This window comes from Oncorhynchus masou, chromosome 9 (assembly GCF_036934945.1).
Source record: "Oncorhynchus masou masou isolate Uvic2021 chromosome 9, UVic_Omas_1.1, whole genome shotgun sequence".
Lineage (NCBI taxonomy): Eukaryota > Metazoa > Chordata > Actinopteri > Salmoniformes > Salmonidae > Oncorhynchus > Oncorhynchus masou.
In genome coordinates, this window is record NC_088220.1 from 6,559,441 (window position 1) to 6,576,614 (window position 17,174).

The following is a 17,174-nucleotide window of genomic DNA, read 5'->3' on the forward strand; positions in this document are numbered from 1 at the left end:
TCTATCTCTCTCTCTCTGTCTGTTTGACTGTGACTGTGTTCTCTCCTCTCTCTCTTTCTGTTTTCTAAAGCCTGTCTGTCTGCCTGTGACTGTGTTCTCTCCTCTCTCTCTTTCTGTTTTCTAAAGCCTGTCTGTCTGCCTGTTACTGTGTTCTCTCCTCTCTCTCTTTCTGTTTTCTAAAGCCTGTCTGTCTGCCTGTGACTGTGTTCTCTCCTCTCTCTCTTTCTGTTTTCTAAAGCCTGTCTGTCTGCCTGTTACTGTGTTCTCTCCTCTCTCTTTCTGTTTTCTAAAGCCTGTCTGTCTGCCTGTGACTGTGTTCTCTCCTCTCTCTCTTTCTGTTTTCTAAAGCCTGTCTGTCTGCCTGTGACTGTGTTCTCTCCTCTCTCTTTCTGTTTTCTAAAGCCTGTCTGTCTGCCTGTGACTGTGTTCTCTCCTCTCTCTCTTTCTGTTTTCTAAAGCCTGTCTGTCTGCCTGTGACTGTGTTCTCTCCTCTCTCTCTTTCTGTTTTCTAAAGCCTGTCTGTCTGCCTGTGACTGTGTTCTCTCCTCTCTCTCTTTCTGTTTTCTAAAGCCTGTCTGTCTGCCTGTTACTGTGTTCTCTCCTCTCTCTTTCTGTTTTCTAAAGCCTGTCTGTCTGCCTGTGACTGTGTTCTCTCCTCTCTCTCTTTCTGTTTTCTAAAGCCTGTCTGTCTGCCTGTGACTGTGTTCTCTCCTCTCTTTTCTGTTTTCTAAAGCCTGTCTGTCTGCCTGTGACTGTGTTCTCTCCTCTCTCTCTTTCTGTTTTCTAAAGCCTGTCTGTCTGCCTGTGACTGTGTTCTCTCCTCTCTCTCTTTCTGTTTTCTAAAGCCTGTCTGTCTGCCTGTGACTGTGTTCTCTCCTCTCTCTCTTTCTGTTTTCTAAAGCCTGTCTGTCTGCCTGTTACTGTGTTCTCTCCTCTCTCTCTTTCTGTTTTCTAAAGCCTGTCTGTCTGCCTGTGACTGTGTTCTCTCCTCTCTCTGATGTAATGGGTGTTTGTCCTGTAACCACTTTAACTCACAGGATGAATACATTAAAACGTGCACTAAAGTCTCTGTTGCTGCTGTTGTCTGAGCTGAGGACCGTGTTGAGTCAAACTGACTATATATTCCTCTTTATTCTCACAGGAATAAAGCAAAAGGCTTAGGAAGCCTTATCTGCACAAAAGCACAAAGTCGTCTGTGATACAACGACTGTAACATCCAATGAATCATTTTAAGATATTCTATTGGTTTGTGTATCTTTGTCCTGTAGAGTGTGAGTGAACTACGCCCCAGGTGAGTTATAAAGGCAGCTGTACCAGTTGGGATTCAGTAGCTACACAGCTAATTTATTTATGATGGGGAACTGTATAGTTAATCATGGGGAACTGTGTAGTTATTCATCATGGGGAACTGTATAGTTAATCATCATGGGGAACTGTATAGTTAATCATCATGGGGAACTGTATAGTTAATCATCATGGTGAACTGTATAGTTAATCATCATGGGGAACTGTATAGTTAATCATCATGGGGAACTGTATAGTTAATCATCATGGTGAACTGTATAGTTAATCATCATGATGAACTGTATAGATAATCATCATGGGGAACTGTATAGTTAATCATCATGGGGAACTGTATAGTTAATCATCGTGGTGAACTGTGTAGTTAATCATCATGATGAACTGTATAGTTAATCATGGGGAACTGTATAGTTAATCATCATGGGGAACTGTATAGTTAATCATCGTGGTGAACTGTATAGTTAATCATCATGGGGAACTGTATAGTTAATCATCGTGGTGAACTGTATAGTTAATCATCATGATGAACTGTATAGTTAATCATCATGGGGAACTGTATAGTTAATAATCATGGGGAACTGTATAGTTAATAATCATGGGGGACTGTATAGTTAATCATGGGGAACTGTATAGTTAATCATGGGGAACTGTATAGTTAATCATCATGGGGAACTGTATAGTTAATCATCATGGGGAACTGTATAGTTAATCATCATGGGGAACTGTATAGTTAATCATCATGGGGAACTGTATCGTTAATCATGGGGAATTGTATAGTTAATCATCATGGTGAACTGTATAGTTAATAATCATGGGGAACTGTATAGTTAATCAGCATGGGGAACTGTATAGTTAATCATCATGGGGAACTGTATAGTTAATCATGGGGAACTGTATATTTAATCATCATGGTGAACTGTATAGTTAATCATCATGGGGAACTGTATAGTTAATCATCATGGGGAACTGTATAGTTAATCATGGGGAACTGTATAGTTAATCATCATGGTGAACTGTATAGTTAATCATCATGGTGAACTGTATAGTTAATCATCATGGTGAACTGTATAGTTAATCATCATGGTGAACTGTATAGTTAATCATCATGGTGAACTGTATAGTTAATTATGGGGAACTGTATAGTTAATCATCATGGGGAACTGTATAGTTAATCAGCATGGGGAACTGTATAGTTAATCATCATGGGGAACTGTATAGTTAATCATCATGGTGAACTGTATAGTTAATCATGGGGAACTGTATAGTTAATCATGGGGAACTGTATAGTTAATCATCATGGTGAACTGTATAGTTAATCGTCATGGGGAACTGTATAGTTAATCATCATGGGGAACTGTATAGTTAATCATGGGGAACTGTATAGTTAATCATGGGGAACTGTATAGTTAATCGTCATGGTGAACTGTATAGTTAATCATGGGGAACTGTATAGTTAATCATCATGGGGAACTGTATAGTTAATCATCATGGTGAACTGTATAGTTAATCATGGGGAACTGTATAGTTAATCATGGGGAACTGTATAGTTAATCATCATGGTGAACTGTATAGTTAATCATGGGGAACTGTATAGTTAATCATCATGGGGAACTGTATAGTTAATCATCATGGTGAACTGTATAGTTAATCATGGGGAACTGTATAGTTAATCATGGGGAACTGTATAGTTAATCATCATGGTGAACTGTATAGTTAATCATGGGGAACTGTATAGTTAATCATCATGGGGAACTGTATAGTTAATCATCATGGTGAACTGTATAGTTAATAATCATGGGGAACTGTATAGTTAACCATGGGGAACTGTATAGTTAATCATGGGGAACTGTATAGTTAATCATCATGGTGAACTGTATAGTTAATCATGGGGAACTGTATAGTTAATCATCATGGGGAACTGTATAGTTAATCATCATGGTGAACTGTATAGTTAATAATCATGGGGAACTGTATAGTTAATCATGGGGAACTGTATAGTTAATCATGGGGAACTGTATAGTTAATCATCATAGTGAACTGTATAGTTAATCATGGGGAACTGTATAGTTAATCATGGGGAACTGTATAGTTAATCATCATGGTGAACTGTATAGTTAATCATGGGGAACTGTATAGTTAATCATCATGGGGAACTGTATAGTTAATCATCATGGTGAACTGTATAGTTAATAATCATGGGGAACTGTATAGTTAATCATGGGGAACTGTATAGTTAATCATCATGGTGAACTGTATAGTTAATCATGGGGAACTGTATAGTTAATCATCATGGGGAACTGTATAGTTAATCATCATGGTGAACTGTATAGTTAATAATCATGGGGATCTGTATAGTTAATCATGGGGAACTGTATAGTTAATCATGGGGAACTGTATAGTTAATCATCATAGTGAACTGTATAGTTAATCATGGGGAACTGTATAGTTAATCATGGGGAACTGTATAGTTAATCATCATGGTGAACTGTATAGTTAATCATCATGGTGAACTGTATAGTTAATCATGGGGAACTGTATTGTTAATCATCATGGTGAACTGTATAGTTAATAATCATGGGGAACTGTATAGTTAATCATGGGGAACTGTATAGTTAATCATCATGGTGAACTGTATAGTTAATCATGGGGAACTGTATAGTTAATCATGGGGAACTGTATAGTTAATCATCATGGTGAACTGTATAGTTAATCATGGGGAATTGTATAGTTAATCATGGGGAACTGTATAGTTAATCATCATGGGGAACTGTATAGTTAATCATCATGGGGAACTGTATAGTTAATCATCATGGGGAACTGTATAGTTAATCATCATGGGGAACTGTATAGTTAACCATCATGGGGAACTGTATAGTTAATCATGGGGAACTGTATAGTTAATCATCATGGGGAACTGTATAGTTAATTATGGGGAACTGTATAGTTAATCATCATGGGGAACTGTATAGTTAATCATCATGGGGAACTGTATAGTTAATCATCATGGGGAACTGTATAGTTAATCAGCATGGGGAACTGTAGAGTTAATCATCATGGGGAACTGTATAGTTAATAATCATGGGGAACTGTAGAGTTAATCATCATGGGGAACTGTATAGTTAATCATCATGGGGAATTGTATAGTTAATCATGGTGAACTGTATAGTTAATCATGGGGAACTGTATAGTTAATCATCATGGTGAACTGTATAGTTAATCATGGGGAACTGTATAGTTAATCATGGGGAACTGTATAGTTAATCAGCATGGGGAACTGTATCGTTAATCATCATGGTGAACTGTATAGTTAATCATGGGGAACTGTATAGTTAATCATCATGGGGAACTGTATAGTTAATCATCATGGTGAACTGTATAGTTAATCATGGGGAACTGTATAGTTAATCATCACGGTGAACTGTATAGTTAATCATGGGGAACGGTATAGTTAATCATGGGGAACTGTATAGTTAATCAGCATGGGGAACTGTATAGTTAATCATGGGGAACTGTATAGTTAATCATCATGGTGAACTGTATAGTTAATCATGGTGAACTGTATAGTTAATCATGGGGAACTGTATAGTTAATCATCATGGGGAACTGTATAGTTAATCAGCATGGGGAACTGTATAGTTAATCATCATGGTGAACTGTATAGTTAATCATGGGGAACTGTATAGTTAATCATCATGATGAACTGTATAGTTAATCATCATGGTGAACTGTATAGTTAATCATCATGGTGAACTGTATAGTTAATCATCATGGGGAACTGTATAGTTAATCATCGTGGTGAACTGTATAGTTAATCATCATGGGTAACTGTATAGTTAATCATGGGGAACTGTATAGTTAATAATCATGGTGAACTGTATAGTTAATAATCATGGGGAACTGTATAGTTAATCATCATGGGGAACTGTATAGTTAATAATCATGGGGAACTGTATAGTTAATCATCATGGTGAACGGTATAGTTAATCATCATGGGGAACTGTATAGTTAATCATGGGGAACTGTATAGTTAATCATGGTGAACTGTATAGTTAATCATCATGGGGAACTGTATAGTTAATCATAATTGGAAACTGTATCCATATACAATGGTAACTCATGCTGAAAATTTCTCATAAATAAAACAACAAAATACAAAATAAAGTCTGATTATTGTATTTGTATTTGACTGACAATAAGTATCGTAATAATAAAACAAATGTTACAAAAATGGACTCACAAAATAATGCAACTCAATTTAGGCTTTCAACCAATTTGGAATTATGGCAGGCCAACGTTTTGCAATTTGTCAATGCAGACTTGTTTTGTGAATCTCCACCGTAGCTTACTGCAGTTGTTGGAAAAAGTATCCAATTATCATACTGTAGTAAAAGTAAAGGTACCTTCATAGAAAATGACTCAAGTAAAAGTCAACCAGGAAAAATGTATAAAAAAGTCTAAAAGTATTTGGTTTTAAATATACTAAAGTATTCAAAGTAAATGTAATTGCTAAAAGTGTAAGTCATTTCAAAATATATTAATAAATAATATAATTATAATATAATATATAATTAATAAAATATTAAGCAAACCAGGCGGCACCATTTTCTAGTTTTTATTTATGTATGGATACCAGGGGCACACTCCAACACAGACATCATTTACAAATGACGCATGTGTAGGAATGACCAGGGATGTTCTCTTGATAAGTGTGTCCTGCTAAGCATTCAAAATGTAACAAGTACTTTTGGGTGTCAGGGAAAATGTATGGAGTAAAAAAACAACAACATTATTTTCTTTTGGAATGTAGTGAAGTAAAAGTAAAAGTTGTCAACAATATAAATAGTAACGTGAAGTACAGATACCCCAGAAAACAATATACTGTATGTTATACTTTCCAGTGGTTTTACTTATTAAGTCATTTACACCACTGGCCTACTGTGGATGTAAACAAGGTGCTAAAGCAGTCACCTCTTGGAAAATACAACTGCCTCTGGCTTTACCGAGCTTGGTTCTTAATCTGACTATGATTGTTTCGACTCAGTTCCATCCATACGTGTCTCTTGCGTTGTCATACCTGTGTCTTGCTTCCATCTCCGAGGACTCCTCTACACTCTTCACATTCTCCCGGCTACTCTTGGAGTAGTCCTCCTTCCTGGTGTTGTCAGGTGAGCTGCTGTTCTTAGGCAGCTCGTGGCCACCTTGCTGCTGCAGGTGCTGAATAATGTTCTGCTGGTGCCATGATTGATTACTGGCTCTGACATAGACAGGCGTGGGTGCCAGGATACTATGGACCGGACTGTTGCTGTTCTGCTTCCAGAGTCCACCTCCGCTGCCACCTCTGTCCCGGGAGTGACTCTTCAGCCTGCCCTGGACTGGGGTCCCTCTGTGATCAAAGCTCCCCTGGAGGTATCCTACTCCTCCTCCTCCCCCTCCACCTCCTCCTCCACCTCCTCCTCCTCCTCCTCCACCACCGGCAGAACTCTGGGATGAATGACTAAACCAGCGCCAACGCAGCCTGAGGATTTGTTTCACGTCAAACTCTTTCTTCCCCGACATCCTCCTCTTTCTTTCTTTTTAGAGATGAAGAAGAAGGCAGCAGTCAAATGCACTAGTGTAGAATCCCCCTAAAACATGGAGGAGGGTAATGAAAAAGGAGCCTATGAATTTGGTTCCAGTATGTTCAGTACTGTACGCCTCCCTCCTCCTTTTGTCTTCTTCCTCCTCCTCCTCCGTTGTTCTTTTAGTGGAGGGCAAGAAGGTAACAGTCTTCTCTCTCTCTGCAGCTTTTGTCTCCCTGTGCCTGGGCTTATTTTCCTCCTCCCTCCAACTCTCTCTCTCTATGCCCCTCTTCTCTCTGTCTCTCTCTCTCTCTCTCTTTCTCTCTATGTCTCTTTCTCTCTCTCTCTCTATGTCTCTCTCTCTCTCTCTCTATGTCTCTCTCTCTCTCTCTCTCTCTATGTCTCTCTCTCTCTCTCTCTATGTCTCTCTCTCGCTCTCTCTCTATGTATCTCTCTCTGTTTCAGCTGATGTTCCTCCTGCTGCTCCCTGTTAGCTCAGTTAAAGCACATACATGACACACGCTCCCTCCCTCGCTTGTCTTCTTGGTCTCGCTCACTCGCTCCGCGTCCTCACTGCACACAGAGAAACTGAAACAGAAATGCCCATCCCATAATGTTGGACTAGGCAGCCCCATCCCCTCACCAAAGGGAGGGGGAGAGAGGGAGAAGGGGGTGGGTATCATATACACACAGCATGATGAGGTCACAGCTTAACCAACTAAATCATCTCTTCTCTGAGGAAGGGAAGAAAAGAACGACAGCACTATATCCTCCATCTCTAGAAGTAGGGTTCCTCACCGAAAGCCTCACGCTATGCTATCATACAAGATGCACACACACACACAAATACACATCACATCACATCTGCCTACACACTACTGCCCCCCCCCCACGTCTCACGGCATCCCATAGGGAAAGAGGCTCTATCTCTCAATGCAGGCACTCAACCATGCAGAATAATGATTCTCTCCGTTCAGTCCTCCTCATACTAGTAGAAACGCAGCGTTAGTGATGATCCGTCAAGGTCGATAAGCTGCCACTGCTGAACAGTTTTCAAAGACATCAAATTCTTACTTGTAAAATACATGCAGATTAAAATGTAAATAGGTGATGTAAACATGTAGCCACTTCCTGTATCACATGGTCCTGGATGTAGACTTTAGGGTAAGGAATAAAGAGATGGTTTGATATAGTGTGCAGGGTAATCTGAGGACAATTCAATCGATCTTGACAACATCCGCAGCATAGGAAAATAACAGTATAGTATAAGTTGCAGTAGGGTACATTGTCCACAGTGATTCTTGTCGCTCCAGTTATTTTATTATGGGAAATGAGAAATTAGTGATCAGAAAAAAACTAAGCATGCCCAAAAAAAGGCTAGTGAAGTAATTGATTTCGATAATGAAGGAACGATGTGCAATGCGGAGTATAGATGTGGACGCCACAGACAGACCACGAGCGATAGCTCTGTAGTTGTGGTTTCTACAGTGATATGTTATTTGTGCTCCTACATTATAGTTGTTACTGTATGGACAGGAGGTCTACTAATGACATTATAACCAAAGGCTAGAACAGGAAAGGGGAAATGTCAGATTCAATCAACAACAACAATGTAAGTCATTTAAAAGTCCAAAGAATGCCCCTTTAAGCATTTCATGTGGTTTATTTTGACACAGACAGTCACACCTTGTCAACACACTCTATGTTAATATCTTGACCACATACTGTATATATTATTACCTTGTCACCATACTGTATATATTAATATCTTGTCAACATACTGTATTTATTAAAACCTTGTCAACATACTGTATTTATTAATATCTTGTCAACATACTGTATTTATTAAAACCTTGTCACAATACTGTATATATTAATATATTGTCAACATACTGTATATATTCATATATTGTCAACATACTGTATTTATTAAAACCTTGTCAACATACTGGATATATTAATGCTGTTATATTGCATAGATTGAATAACAAATACATATGTATGGCAGTGGAGATATCATAAATATTTTAAGCCATGAATCATAAACTGAGGTCAGAAGTCATATGCTTTCCCAAAACCCATATCAGTATCTGGAGATATATACTATTAAAGATGGGTAACACTTTACAATAATCCCATATCAGTATCTGGAGATATATACTATTAAAGATGGGTAACACTTTACAATAATCCCATATCAGTATCTGGAGATATATACTATTAAAGATGGGTAACACTTTACAATAATCCCATATCAGTATCTGGAGATATATACTATTAAATATGGGTAACACTTTACAATAATCCCATATCAGTATCTGGAGATATATACTATTAAAGATGGGTAACACTTTACAATAATCCCATATCAGTATCTGGAGATATATACTATTAAAGATGGGTAACACTTTACAAAAATCCCATATCTGTATCTGGAGATATATACTATTAAAGATGGGTAACACTTTACAATAATCCCATATCAGTATCTGGAGATATATACTATTAAATATGGGTAACACTTTACAATAATCCCATATCAGTATCTGGAGATATATACTATTAAATATGGGTAACACTTTACAATAATCCCATATCTGTATCTGGAGATATATACTATTAAATATGGGTAACACTTTACAATAATCCCATATCAGTATCTGGAGATATATACTATTAAAGATGGGTAACACTTTACAATAATCCCATGTCTGTATCTGGAGATATATACTATTAAAGATGGGTAACACTTTACAATAATCCCATATCAGTATCTGGAGATATATACTATTAAAGATGGGTAACACTTTACAATAATCCCATATCAGTAAATGGAGATATATACTATTAAATATGGGTAACACTTTACAATAATCCCATATCAGTATCTGGAGATATATACTATTAAATATGGGTAACACTTTACAATAATCTCATATCAGTATCTGGAGATATATACTATTAAATATGGGTAACACTTTACAATAATCCCATATCAGTATCTGGAGATATATACTATTAAATATGGGTAACACTTTACAATAATCTCATATCAGTATCTGGAGATATATACTATTAAATATGGGTAACACTTTACAATAATCCCATATCAGTATCTGGAGATATATACTATTAAATATGGGTAACACTTTACAATAATCCCATATCAGTATCTGGAGATACACTTTACAATAATCCCATATCAGTATCTGGAGATATATACTATTAAAGATGGGTAACACTTTACAATAATCCCATATCAGTATCTGAAGATATATACTATTAAATATGGGTAACACTTTACAATAATCCCATATCAGTATCTGGAGATATATACTATTAAATATGGGTAACACTTTACAATAATCCCATATCAGTATCTGGAGATATATACTATTAAATATGGGTAACACTTTACAATAATCCCATATCAGTATCTGGAGATATATACTATTAAATATGGGTAACACTTTACAATAATCCCATATCAGTATTTGGAGATATATACTATTAAATATGGGTAACACTTTACAATAATCCCATATCAGTATCTGGAGATATATACTATTAAATATGGGTAACACTTTACAATAATCCCATATCAGTATTTGGAGATATATACTATTAAATATGGGTAACACTTTACAATAATCTCATATCAGTATCTGGAGATACACTTTACAATAATCCTATATCAGTATGTGGAGATATATACTATTAAATATGGGTAACACTTTACAATAATCCCATATCATTATCTGGAGATATATACTATTAAATATGGGTAACACTTTACAATAATCCCATATCATTATCTGGAGATACACTTTACAATAATCTCATATCAGTATCTGGAGATATATACTATTAAATATGGGTAATACTTTACAATAATCCCATATCAGTATCTGGAGATACACTTTACAATAATCTCATATCAGTATCTGGAGATATATACTATTAAATATGGATTAACACTTTACAATAATCCCATATCAGTATCTGGAGATATATACTATTAAATATGGGTAACACTTTACAATAATCCCATATCAGTATCTGGAGATACACTTTACAATAATCTCATATCAGTATCTGGAGATACACTTTACAATAATCCCATATCAGTATCTGAAGATATATACTATTAAATATGGGTAACACTTTACAATAATCCCATATCATTATCTGGAGATATATACTATTAAAGATGGGTAACACTTTACAATAATCCCACATCAGTATCTGGAGATATATACTATTAAATATGGGTAACCCTTTACAATAATCCTATATCAGTATGTGGAGATATATACTATTAAATATGGGTAACACTTTACTATAATCCCATATCAGTATCTGGAGATATATACTATTAAATATGGGTAACACTTTACTATAATCCCATATCAGTATCTGGAGATATATACTATTAAATATGGGTAACACTTTACTATAACGTACCTTTTATAAAGCGTTTATAAAGCGTTTATAAAGGGTTTATATTTATGTTATTGATGGTGATTTTTTAAAAGGGTATCTTATTGTAAAGTGTTATGTAAAGTATATAGTATTTACCATATACAATTTCCTTTGTCAATATGCTCCTGTGCGTTCAAATATGAATGCTTTTTATACTGTACACCAGCAAAGATGAATGATTTCTTGCTCGTACATGCTGCTGAGAGGGAAAGATAGCCTTGCTGACTGTTGACAGTAGATTTCAATGTGCTGCAGCAGTGTGTCTCATCTTTCTCCTAGCCTCATGCTCTGTATATAAAGGGATACATCCCAAATGGCACCCTATTCCCTATATAGTGCACAACTTCTGACCTGAGCCCCTATGGGCCCTGGTCAAAAGTAGTGAACCAAATAGGGAACTGGGTGCCATGTTTGTAGCGCAGCCTTATATACAGAGGAGAGGAGGAATTTACAGCTCGTCTCCACTACACTCAATGACTTATTCATATGCTGTGAGCCATCAGTTGACCGTTACACTGGCGGGCCAAGAAAATATTAAACAATTCTCTCTCCCCCTCTCTCTCTCTCTCTCTCTCTCTCTCTCTCTCAAACTAAATGATAATGAATCAAGGCTAAAAACAACATGATAATGAAGCAAAGCTAAACTAAATGATAATGAATCGCAAAGCTACATTTAAATTAGAATGAATAAAAGCTCAAACTAAATTATAATGAATCAAAACATATTGTTTTAGTCTTGATTCATTATCATTTTGTCTAAGCTTTGAATATTTGATCACCTCTCAAATATTTACTGTGCCTTCAGAATGTATTCACACCCCTTTACTGTTCCACATTTTGTTGTGTCAGAAAGTGCGATTAAAATTGATTTTATTGAAATGTTTTGTCAACGATCTACTCAAAATACTATGTAATGTCAAAATGAATTTAAAAAAACATTTGTAAAAAAAAAATATATATATTTAAAAAAAATCACATCTTGATAAATATTCAACCCCCTGAGTCAATACATGTTAGAATCACCTTCGGCAGTGATTACAGCTGTGAGTCTTTCTGGGTAAGTCTATTTGAGCTTTGCACACCTGGACGGTAGAATGTTTGCACATGATTCTATTTGTAATTATTTAAGCTCTGTCAAGTTGGTTGTTCGTCATCGCTAGAAAGCAATTTTCAAGTCTTGCTGTAGATTTTCAAGAAGATTTACAAATCGGGAGTTTACATACACCTTAGCCAAATACATTTAAACTCCGTTTTTCCACAATTCCTGACATTTAATCCTAGTAAACATTCCCTGTCATAGGTCAGTTAGGATCAACAGTTTATTTTAAGAATGTGAAATGTCAGAATGATTTATTTAAGCTTTTATTTCTTTCATCACATTCCCAGTGGGTCAGAAGTTTACATACACTCAATTAGTATTTGGTAGCATTGCCTTTAAATTGTTTAACTTGGGTCAAACATTTTGGGTAGTCTTCCACAAGCTTCCCACATTAAGTTGGGTGAATTTTGGCCCATTCCTCCTGACAGAGCTGTTGTAACTGAGTCAGGTTTGTAGGCCTCCTTGCTCGCACACACATTTTCAGTTCTGCCCACAAATTTTCAATAGGATTGAGGTTTTGTGATTGAGGGCTTTGTGATGGCCACTCCAATACCTTGACTTTGTTGTCCTTAAGCCATTTTGCCACAACTTTGGAAGTATGCTTGGGGTCATTGTTCATTTGGAAGACATATTTGCAACCAAGCTTCAACTTCCTGACTGATGTCTTGAGATGCTGCTTCAATATATCCACATCATTTTCCTTTCCTCATGATGCCATCTATTTTGTGAAGTGCACCAGTCCCTCTTGCAGCAAAGCACACCCACAACATAATGCTGCCACCCCGTGCTTCACAGTTGGGATGGTGTTCTTTGGCTTGCAAGCCTCCCCCTTTTTCCTCCAAACATAACAATGGTCATTATGGCCAAACATAAACTATTTTTGTTTCATCAGACTAGAGGACATTTCTCAAAAAATTACGACCTTTGTCCCCATGTGCAGTTGCTAACTGTAGTCTGGATTATTTGATGTCGGTTTTGGAGCAGTGGCTTCTTCCTTGCTGAGCGGCCTTTCAGGTTATTTTTTTATTTTTTTATTTCACCTTTATTTAACCATGTTGGCCAGTTGAGAACAAGTTCTAATTTACAACTGTGACCTGGCCAAGATAAAGCAAAGCAGTGCTACTCAAACAACAACACAGAGTTACACATGGAATAAACAAGCGTACAGTCAATAACAATAATAATAAGTCTATATACAGTGTGTGCAAATGGCATGAGGAGGTAAGGCAATAAATAGATAATAGTAGCGAAGTAATTACAATTTAGCAAATTAACACTGGAGTGATAGCTGAGAGCCTTATTGGGGTGGCAGGGTAGCCTAGTGTTTAGAGCATTGGGCTAGTAATCAAAAGGTTGTAAGTTCAAATCCCCAAGCTGACTATGTACAAACTGTTGTTCTGCCCCTGAACAAGGCAGTTGGAGACTTATATTTATACCTAGCCTCTATCTTAGATTGTAGGACTGCCGGGTTGTTAAGCATATCCCAGTTTAGGTCACCTAACAGATGGAACTCTGAAGATAGATGGGGGGACAATCAATTCACACATGGTGTCCAGTGCACAGCTGGGAGCTGAGGGGTGTCTATAACAGGTGGCAACAGTGAGAGACTTATTTCTGGAGAGATTAATTTTTTTAATTAGAAGCTCGAACTGTTTAGGCATAGGCCTGGAAAGTATGACAGAACTCTCTGAAGTAGATTGCAACTCCACCCCCTTTTGGCAGTTCTATCTTGACGGAAAATGTTGTAGTTGGGGATGGAAATCTCTGAATCTTTGGTGGCCTCCCTAAGTCAGGATTCAGACACGGCAAGGACATCGGGGATGGTAGAGTGTGCTAAAGCAGTGAGTAAATCAAACTTAGGGAGGAGGCTTCTGATGTTAACATGCATGAAACCAAGGCTTTTGTGGTAACAGAAGTCAACAAATGAGAGCACCTGGGGACACGCAGGGCCTGGGTTAACCTCCACATCACCCGAGGAACAGAGGAGGAGTAGGATGAGGGTACAGGCTAAAGGCTATCAAAACTGGTCATCTAGTGCGTTGAGGTCAGAGAATAAAAGGAGCAGATTTCTAGGCGCGGTAGGATAGATTCAGGGCATAATGTACAGACAGGGGTATGGTAGGGTGCAAGTACACTGGAGGTAAACCTAATCTTTGAGTGGCAATAAGAGAGGCTGCATTTCTGGAGGCACTAGTTATGCTGGGTGAGGTCACCGCATGTGTGGGAGGTGGTCAAGGGAGGTATCTGAGGCATGTTGAGTGGGACTAGGGGCTCCGCAGTAAACGAAAACAATGATAACTATCCTAAACAACAGTGTATAAGGCATATTGACCTTAGAGAGAGACATAAAGCGAGGCATAAAGCAGTCACGGGTGTTGATTGGGAGAGCTAGCTAAGACAACAACGGGTAAGACAACAACAACTAATCAGCTAAGACAACAACAACAGGTAAAATGGCGATGAATGTGCAGAGAGGGTCATTTAACTACACACAGGGCCTGAGTTCGAGGCTGGGGCCGACAGAAAAATAAACGAAAATGGAGTTCCGTGAATTATTGAACAGTCCAGCAGGCATCAGCTATGTAGCCAAGTGATCATAGGGTCCAGTGAACAACAATAGATGAAACAGGGAAGCCGCTGGGTTGTTGTTATTATGCTAGCAAGCGGGAGACACGGCGTCCAAAAAAAGCTAGCAGGCCGAGGCTAGTAGAAACGTCTGCTCCGACGTCAGGCAAAGGCCGGTTGAGGAGTTACATTGGCAGACCAGTCGTGATGGAACGGCCGGGCTCCGTGTCGACAGAGGGGTCCTGGTCAGTTGGCAAAAGAGGTATTGTAGCTGGAGTAATTTCGTTTGCTAGCCGGGAGATGCGCCTGGCTCGCGGCTAACTGGTACTAGCTTCGGGACAAGGGCGCTAGCCAATATGGCCACTCGGTAGCAGCACTGATCCGATGCAAAGGTCCAGAGTTTACGGCAAAAAACCGGTGGAGTATTGGATTCTGGTTGTGTTAGTGAAGAGTCCGGGAGCCATCAGCTGTGTAGCCGAGTGATCACTGAGCAGGCCAGTAGGTGGGCCTGGCTCAGGGCTAGCTTTGGGGCTGGGCCACTCGGTGGTGGCTAGCTAGCTGTGATAATCAGGAGTAATGGTCCAGGGCTTACGGCAGGAATCCGGTGTTGTAGTGGAGAAAACAGTCCGATGCTGGCAGGCTGGCAAGTATTATCCAGGCTAAAAGTGGCTGATGTCTGTGCAGAATGTAAAGACAGCTAGCAGTGGCTAACAATGACAAAATAGCTAGTATTCAATTAGCTGGTTAGCATCTGATGGAGGTTCTGGCTATAAGGTCTAAAAATAGCGGATCCGTGTCACATTGGGTGAGGCGGGTTGCCGGAAAGTATATTTAATTTAAAAATGGAAAAAAGGGATTGAAAATAATTTAAATATGTTTTAAACAAAAGACAAAAAAGACAAAATGTATACGGAAGAATGACAAGCAACGTCTGCACTGCTACACCATTTTGGTTATGTCAATATAGGACTCGTTTTACTGTGGATATAGATACTTTTGTACCTGATTCCTCCAGAATATTAACAGGGTCCTTTGCTGTTGGTCTGGGATTTATTTGCACTTCTCGCACCAAAGTACGTTCATCTCTAGGAGACAGAACACGTCCCCTTCCTGAGCGGTATGACGGCTGCGTGGTCCCATGGTGTTAATAATTGCATACTGTTGTTTGTACAGATGAATGTGGTACCTTCAGGTGTTTGGAAATTGCTCCCAAGAATGAACCAGGCTTGTGGAGGTCTACAATTTTCATTCTCGATGTCTTGGCTGATTTCTTTTCATTTTACCCTGATGTCAAGCAAAGAGGCATTGAGTTTGAAGGTAGGCCTTGAATTACATCCACAGGTACTCCTCCAATTGACTCAAATGATTTGCCTATCAGAAGCTTCTAAAGCAATGACATCACTTTCTGGAATTTTATTTAATTTTAAGCTGTTTAAAGGCACAGTCAACTTAGTGTATGTAAACTTCTGACCCACTTGAATTGTGATCCTGTGAATTATAAGTGAAATAATCTGTCTGTCAACAATTGTTGGAAAAATGTCTTGTGTCAATGCACAAAGTAGATGTCCTAACCGACTTGCCAAAACTATAGTTTGTTAACAAGAAATTTGTGGAGTGATTGAAAAACGAGTTTTAATGACTCCAACCTAAGTGTATGTAAACTTCTGACTTCAACTGTAAGTCAAAACTGTAAATATGCAACTACAGAACATTCAATGTCATCTTGGCAAGCAACTCTGTTGTCTATTTGTCCTTGTGTTTAAGGTCCTGCTGAAAGGTGAATTTGTGTTCCAGTGTCTGTTGGAAAGCAGACTGAACCTGATTTTTGTCTTGGATTTTGCCTGTTCTTAGCTGTATTCCGTTTATTTTTTATCATAAAAACTCCCTAGTCCTTGCCGATGACAAGCACACCTATAACATGGTGCAGCCACCACCATGCTTGAAAATATGAAGAGTGGTACTCAGTGATGTGTTGTGTTGGAGTTGCCCCAAACTTAACGCTCTGAATTCAGGACATACAATTAAAACATTTTGCAGTTTTACTTTAGTGTCTTCTTGCAAACAGGATGCATGTTTTGGATAATTGTTTTATGTACAGGCTTCCTCCTTTTCACTCTGTCATTTAGGTTAGTATTGTGGAGTAACTACAATGTTGTTGATCCATCCTC

At 38.1% G+C, this 17,174-nt stretch overlaps 1 protein-coding gene across 3 annotated transcripts in view; it reads right to left on the reverse strand.

Annotated features, from left to right (window-relative positions):
- klhl4 (kelch-like family member 4) overlaps positions 1 to 7,453 on the reverse strand; it is an 87,450-nt gene extending 79,997 nt beyond the window's left edge. For 2 of the 3 annotated variants that reach the window (XM_064973075.1, XM_064973074.1), the window contains exon 1: positions 6,377 to 7,453. In XM_064973075.1, coding sequence (XP_064829147.1) covers positions 6,377 to 6,858 — 482 coding nt within the window. In that variant the 5' untranslated portion in view covers positions 6,859 to 7,453. The remainder of the gene's footprint in view (positions 1 to 6,376) is intronic. The other variant, XM_064973073.1, reaches the window with a different exon arrangement.
- Positions 7,454 to 17,174: the final 9,721 nt, after the last annotated feature.